Here is a 7306-nt window from a genome sequence, read left to right on the forward strand (position 1 = left end):
AAATAGAAGGGGTGAAACTCAAGGAAGACATGATTATCAATAGCAATACGATGAACGGAGAGAAGGTTTTTATGAGCACTAGGGACATGCAAGATTTTTCGAAGATGAATTTTTCTATGGGGGGTATTAATAATTGAGTGACCAACGTGACGAATCTTCATACCTTCTCCACTGGCAGTGTGGATGTGGTCTTTGCCGCGGTATTTCTCACGCATGGTCACCTTCTCGAGTTCACCGGTGATGTGGTTGGTTGCACCGCTATCCACATACCAGTTTGTGTCTACTCCATATGAGCCATCAGCTGCCCCGGCCACCTTCTCATCCGAGGACGAGTCACCGTCGTCATCGAACCTGTACCAACAGTCTTTGGCTGTGTGGCCGGGTTTTCCACAGATCTGACAACGTACGGCGTCGGGGCGCTTGTTGGAGGAGTTGCGGCGGCCGCCCCTATTGTTGGTGTAGGAGGGCCGGCCACCACTGCCGCGAGAGTCGCCGCGGTCGCCACGGTCACCGCAATCACCGCGGTCGCCGCGGGTGTTGTTGCTGTTGTTTCCTCTGCCGCGGGTTGGCCCGCGGTAGCGTGATCCACCACCTCGGCCACGCACAGCGGCGTTAGCAGAGGACTTGAAGCCGCCACCACCAGAGTTTGTGCCCTGGAACAGCGCCACCCTTTGATCGAAGTTGCTCATCTGAGCATACAATTCATCAAGGGTGACAGGCTGAGTTCGGGCGTCGAGGGCGGAGACGAGGGGTTGGTACTCCATGTCGAGGTCGGCCGTGATGTAGGAGATGAGCTCGTCGTCGCCGAGTGGCTTGCCTGCAGCAGCAAGCTCATCGGCGAGGGAGCGCATGTGCGCGAAGAAGGCCGCAACGGACTGATTTCCCTTCTGTGCGTTCGCAAGGGCGACGCGGATGTTGTTGATGCGCGACAGCGACTGGGACGAAAACATGTTCGCCAGCACTGTCCATAGCTCGTGTGCATGGCAGATCGAGGTCACCTGCACGAGTACTTCCTTGGACAGATTGTTCAGAAGATAACCAAGTACCTGTTGATCTTCTCGGAACCAGATCGGATGAAGGGGGTTTGGTGCGGCCGTCTCCTTCCCGTCCTTGTCCTTGGTGACGACTGTCTTGGCTGGTTCCGGCGTGCTGCCGTCAACGTAGCCATAGACGCCCGCGCCTCTGAGCTGCGGCGTGATCTGTGTGCGCCAGAGGATGAAGTTTGTGCGGGTGAGCTTCTCGGTAATTTGGCCGGTAAGGGTGGAGTTGTATGAGCTGGAGGATGCCATTGCGGAGGCTTGTGCGATGGAGGGCTAGGACTAGATGGATGGAAGAGTTAGGCTCTGATACCATATGAGAAAGGCTGGGAACGTCGTACCTTTGCTAGGGCCGACGGCTTCGTGTTTATAGGCAGGGTCGCGACCTCCCTAATAGCGTACAAAGCTGTTGAGATTACAATCTTGGAGAACAAGGGATAGACTAGAGATAGACATTCAAGATAACAAGAATATAAACTATAACAAACTCTTAGTCTATCCTGAACTACAACCTTCAGTAGTCAGCCTTCGGGCGCATACAACTTGTCACGTTGTTTAACACACTTGTCGCACAGATTAGGTTGGATGCTGTTTCTTTAGCCAATCTACATGCTTGTCTTAGGTTCATTGGGTTTTCACCATGTCGCCTTCCATTCTGGCAGTCAAGATAGCCCACATACCACAAACAATGGGACCACAATCTTCAGTCTGGCAAATCGCTTCATCTAATAAATCTTGACACCAAGTAAGAGGATGTAAATTTGGGAGATTAGTGTTAAACATCTCTTTGAAGGATTGCCAAAACACAGAAGCGAAAGTATATTTCACCAAACTATGATAAGAAGTTTCATCATCAGCACCACACTGAAGGGATGTGCTTTGAGAGTCCATGTGTCTTTTAAAAAGAAGTTTGCAAGCACAGGCATATAGTTATTCGTAACACACCACCAAAAATATTTTACCTTTGGGGAATATTTAACCTTCACAGTCTTCTTCATATTGGATTTTCATCACTTCGAGACGACCTTGACTTGTTATTTTTGTAGTGTTCCTCTAGTCGTGAGTGTGAAGCCAGTAAGTGGTATGCTAATCTAACCGAATACAGGCCATGTCTTTGGGGGCTCCAAGCCCAAGTAATCCTCTTGCAATGTTCCCAAAGGAATTTTCATAATAGCTCTCGCGTCTGCTGATCAGAAATTGAGCTCTAATGTTTGCTCGTCCCAAGACAATCCATCCGGAGCTAAAAAGTCCTGAACCATAACTGCAGTGGCCTCTGGCTTCCTAAATATTGTTTAAATCCCAGAATCCCTGGAATTCTATTTTCGTTCCAGATTTTATTTTTTGAACAATCGCCGCGCGGGGGTGGGGTGGGGGTGGGGGGGGGAGCTTCTTCTTAATTAGGTTTTCTTGTACTTCCATCCCCAATCCTTTTAATTAGTCCTTTTTTCTAGAACTTCTTTCCCCTTCAAAATACCTTTCCATCTGTGAGAGTTATTGTGTTTCTTCTTAGCACCCATGAAACCTCTACAAAGAGTGCGGGCACACAAGGAATCATGTTTTGTCATTAATATCCGACCTTATTTCTCAACCATTGCAATGTTGAAAAATTGCAAGTCCCTGAAGTCCATACATCCTCCTGTCTTCGTATGAGCTATATCTGACCATTTCTTCCAATGTAATTTGCTTGTATCTCCATCTCCTCCCCACCAATATCGAGCTAGGCTTGAGGTAATCCTTTTTATACGTTCTCTTTGATAGCGGAAAATAACTCATTCAGAATGTGGGCACTGATTGTGTCACTGCTTTGATGAGGATTTCTCTGCCAGCTGCACCTAACTTCTTTTCACACCAGCATTAACAAGGTTCTGGATTCTTGAACATATTTTTCCAAAGGCTCCCGCGATATAGATCTGCCAATAGCAGTTGGTAGTCCTAAATATTTTTCCTCCAGGGCTTCTCTCTCAATATTGAGACATTGGGTAACTTTGGTTTCAGCTTCTGCCAAGTAGTTTCTGCTGAAGAAGATATCAGATTTTGCTCGATTGACCAATTGACCTGATCCTATTTTGTAGGCTTCCAGAATTTTATTTAGTCTTGTTGCTTCCTGATGCCTGAGTAAAAACAATACAATCATCAGTGAATAAAAAGTGAGATATAAATGGTGCATGGATCCCCACTCAAATTCCTTTAGCAAGAAATTGCGGCCAGAAAATATTAATAAACTAGATAAGCCTTCAGTACATAGAAGACAAAGATAAGGATATATTGGATCTCCTTGCCTGATACCATGAGAGAATCATTTTCTCATCGTATGCATCAGCCGTAACAACCTATAGATTATGACTACATCCGGAGAAACCCTTTACCACAAGAGACAGAAGGAGTTGCTGGTTAGGTTGACCTTGCCTACCGCCGAAGTGCATAATAATGATTATGTATGGGACTAGTAATGTTACTGCATGTTCAACTTATTTTACGATTAGATTAGAGGACTGAGGAGTGGTGCGCAACATCTCGTAATGATTTTATTTTCATTACCGTACATGCCAGTGCTTTTTTACCATGGTTAGTAGCAGGAGTCGTGGGCACTTGGGTGTAGCACAGCGCGTGGAATCGGGTAAAGCAATTTAATTTCGTTACCATACATATGGCTAGCATTTTTACCGTGACTAGAGAAAAGTGTTGCGGGGCGAAGGTTGGGTGCGCTGCAGTGGTAACAGAAATTAAACCTATTACCATATATATATAGGTTGCCGTGCTGGTTGTTGCACTTTTCCTTCATTTTTGTTTTCCTATGCACTTAATATTATTGTGAGAAACATAGACCTAGGTCACTTGAATAAATGGTTGTTGTATCAAGCACCACGTGTTGATGTTGAAATGAAGGATGGTGCATTGGAACGCCAAATCATGGAAGCGCCTAAGTCAGGTTGCGATCGCAAGACAGCTTGTTTTCCCTATTATTGGTTATTGGTCCTCCAACTTTTTAACCTATGTGTTCTTAATTTCATTGAAGGTGGCGTCACTGAGAATAGCAATGATCAGATTCTTGATTCCGTGCTAAAGATTAAGAAAATACGGGATTCTATTGTATGTTATATGTCTTCTCTTGTTTCATGAAAAAACTGATGCTTGTTTTTCTTATATTTTGTTCTAGTTGAGAATCTTATGTGAATTCATCCCCTCTTTGTTTCAGCTTCGTAAGGAATTCATACTTCAAGACGGAAGTGCTCAATGTGATATGGACATTCAGAAAATTAAGACTGGTATTCTACCATTTTACACATCTAAACATCGTTAGATTGATAATCACTTGTAGAAGTGTCACTGTTTTCTGGCAAACATTTTGGGCATGTTTTGCTGGCAGCTATACATTTCCCAAAGTTCTATGTTAAACTGTCGTGTACCTCATCTTAAACTGTGGACAAATTGTCCATTAGAAGTGTGGCATATTTTGACAAGAAGTTATTTCTATATGTGTTCCACATTCCCATTACTCATCATGTTTAAACCTCATGCAGAAGAGAAGATGACAGCAGAAGTGTTGTCAATAATGGAGAAATATAAGGAACCTAGCTCAAATATAATGAAAGTTGTCAATCTAACTTTCTTTGGCGATGATGGCAAAACCAAGAGCACTAAGACGATGGAGTTGAACTTGAAGGAGGCACTCGCCCAACGTGATAAATGCATGGTAAGAAACCCCGCGCTAGTGGATGCATTAAATTTTTAAATGCCATCTGTACCTTTAACACTTGTCAATGCAGGAGCTTGATGAGATCTGCTGTGATTGCGATTGGATGGCCCCTAGATACACAGTAGTACCTTCGCTAGCAGATGGTATGTGTAAATACATTTACTCTTATCTCTTTGATTTTCCCAATCAACAAGCATTGGGTTCTTGAACCATATAGGCACAATAATAAAGAATTTCATACAAATGGGTCTTGTGCCACATACTTTCTGATTAGCGTTTATTGAATCCAATCCCTATAGTGCCCCGTTAGTATCATGCATTGAAATGTTAGCATACATGGTGTACTACGCTTAGTATGCTTGGGAAAAAGCGTTTTCAAGTGGTCAGATCTATAAACCACTTGTCTGTTCTCTGTTCATGTGTTAGGTTTATTCAACATCATGGTTCAGTCCATGGTTACCAAAGACATGTGTCACGCCGTTGTAGGATCTATCAGAGATCACCTCTACTCACCTCATTGCATTCCACTTGTCAAGAACTGAATAGGTCTCCACGTAGCAATAACCAGGAACTATTGTTTGATTTAGTACCATATTCTATCATTCATAGCTCTCACACATTGTTTTTTGGGCACTTATTCACCGGTCACTCCTATCTTTTCAGGAATGCACGTCGGCGAAGTACGTTTGACATGCCCTGATTTTGAGATGAGCATCACCGGCGATCCTCGTCCGACCCCACATGATGCAAGGTGCTCCGCAGCTGCCAATATGATATTGGAGCTTGGCAAGAAGGCGGGGGGAAAAGAACAACATGATAGCTGATGCAAAGTTGCTAGCTGGGACTAGTAAGGCGCTGGGGCCAATATTAGTAAAGAGTGAAATAAAGCAACTTAGCTATTTGTTGTTCTGATGTCTGAAAGGTATAATGATTTGTGTCGTATGAGTTTGTATTGTACATGCGTGCTAACCATGTGCTCGAACCGATTATTTTTACCATTATTTTATTGAGTTTTCTTTGTTTTGGGAACTTTTTCAAACTTGCTTTTGGGTGGAATTTCACTTATGTGCATATGAGTGGGTTACATTTTCCCAAAATTATAGCACCTTTTTGGAAGGTTGCTTATTATTGCTAATTTAGCAATTGCACTCCTGTTTATGTTGATAGGTTTTGCGAGTAAGGCATTTTGGAGCTTGAATTTTAAAAATATCAAAACCATAGTTCAAGTCTGAAAAAATCATAGGTTTTTATACATATGTTCATATGGATGCATTCTACAAGTGTATAACGTTTCAGGATGAAATACCTTAACATGTGAGCTACACAAAAATGATTTTTTTTTTGAATTTTTAGTAATGAACAATGCATGTACTGTTCACCATTATCAAAGTTACGAATTTCTTATTGTAGTTCACATGTTAACATATATCAAAATTAAACTTTAAATACATGTAGTATATATCCATATAAACATGCGGAGTTTTTTCAAAAAAAATGAAATTTCAAAATGTGACTTTTGAATTTTCAGAACAAAAACTAGCTCAACACACCAATATTTGTTGTATCTGTCCAAATATGTTATTCCCACCGCCTGTGGGAGCTCTCTAAAAGTTGGGCCAGAAAATTTCCTATTGTAAAGTTTAACCATATTACTATATTAGGGGTGAGATCGATGACCGGGCTAGGAGCACCGTAGACAAATCACCTTAATGATGATAACCATATAAGTATGTGAACTGTTTATGAAAATATAAATATGTGAGTTATTAGTTGCCATGCATACACAACACTAGTAGAAAAAGGACTTAATGTGAGACACATTAGTCTGGGTTCAATTTTGGCCCGGTACAAATGGTACCATTAGTCTCGGTTCGAACGGCTATGCATTAATGCCGGTTCGTGTTGAACCTTTAGTACCGGTTCGTGCCACGAACCGGTACTCAAGGGGTGGTGGCAGGCTGGCGTCAGGCCGGGGCCCCACGAGCCCCTTTAGTCCCGGTTCGTGGCACAAACCGGTGCTACAACCTAACCTTTAGTGCTGGTTTGTGCCACTAACCGGGACTAAAGGGGTCTGACCTATAGTCCCGGTTGGAGACACAAACCGGGACTAAAGGGCCCATTTTCAAACTCTACCCCTCCCCCCCTAGATCGCCTTTTCAGTATTGTAAAAAGCAAAATAAAATGATAAAAACTTCAAAATTAAAATCCTTCGAGCTATAGTTATGTTACTACATCTAATAGTTAGGAAAATTAAAAAAACTTAAATTTGGACATGTTTTGCAAAAAAATGTTATGAAAATGTAAAACGGCCATATCTTTTGCATACGATGTCGAAAAAAAACGCATAATATATCAAAAAAATCAGCACGAAAATCCGCATCTGATTTGAACCTTTGGGGAATTTTTAACCTTCATAGTCTTCTTCATATTGGATTTTCATCACTTCGAGACAACCTTGACGTGTTATTTTTGTAGTGTTCCTCTAGTCGTGAGTGTGAAGCCAGTAAGTGGTATGCTAATCTAACCGAATACATGCCATGTCTTTGGCGGCTCCAAGCCCAAGTAATCCTCT

At 42.5% G+C, this 7306-nt stretch overlaps 1 protein-coding gene and 1 pseudogene across 1 annotated transcript; one reads left to right on the plus strand and one right to left on the minus strand.

Annotated features, from left to right (window-relative positions):
• Nucleotides 1-673: 673 nt before the first annotated feature.
• Nucleotides 674-812, minus strand: LOC123118171 (uncharacterized; annotated as a pseudogene).
• A 2795-nt stretch (nt 813-3607) lies between these two features.
• LOC123116552 (uncharacterized) lies at nt 3608-5587 on the plus strand. The gene is made up of 6 exons (XM_044537493.1): nt 3608-3966; nt 4054-4127; nt 4234-4303; nt 4559-4731; nt 4805-4877; nt 5398-5587. The coding sequence occupies exons 1-6, from the start codon at nt 3918-3920 to the stop codon at nt 5556-5558; spliced, it is 600 nt and encodes a 199-aa protein (XP_044393428.1). The 5' UTR covers nt 3608-3917; the 3' UTR covers nt 5559-5587.
• The last annotated feature ends 1719 nt before the right edge of the window (nt 5588-7306 follow it).

The sequence above is a fragment of the Triticum aestivum genome, chromosome 5B (genome assembly GCF_018294505.1).
Source record: "Triticum aestivum cultivar Chinese Spring chromosome 5B, IWGSC CS RefSeq v2.1, whole genome shotgun sequence".
Lineage (NCBI taxonomy): Eukaryota > Viridiplantae > Streptophyta > Magnoliopsida > Poales > Poaceae > Triticum > Triticum aestivum.

What these genes read in the sequence shown, in the direction of transcription:
- LOC123116552 (XM_044537493.1), top strand. Translation starts at nt 3,918, where the DNA reads ATGAAGGATGGTGCATTGGAACGCCAAATCATGGAAGCGCCTAAGTCA. An exon ending in CATGGAAGCGCCTAAGTCAG is followed by an intron (nt 3,967 to 4,053) that starts GTTGCGATCGCA and finishes ATTTCATTGAAG; the next exon opens with GTGGCGTCACTGAGAATAGC. An exon ending in AGAAAATACGGGATTCTATT is followed by an intron (nt 4,128 to 4,233) that starts GTATGTTATATG and finishes TCTTTGTTTCAG; the next exon opens with CTTCGTAAGGAATTCATACT.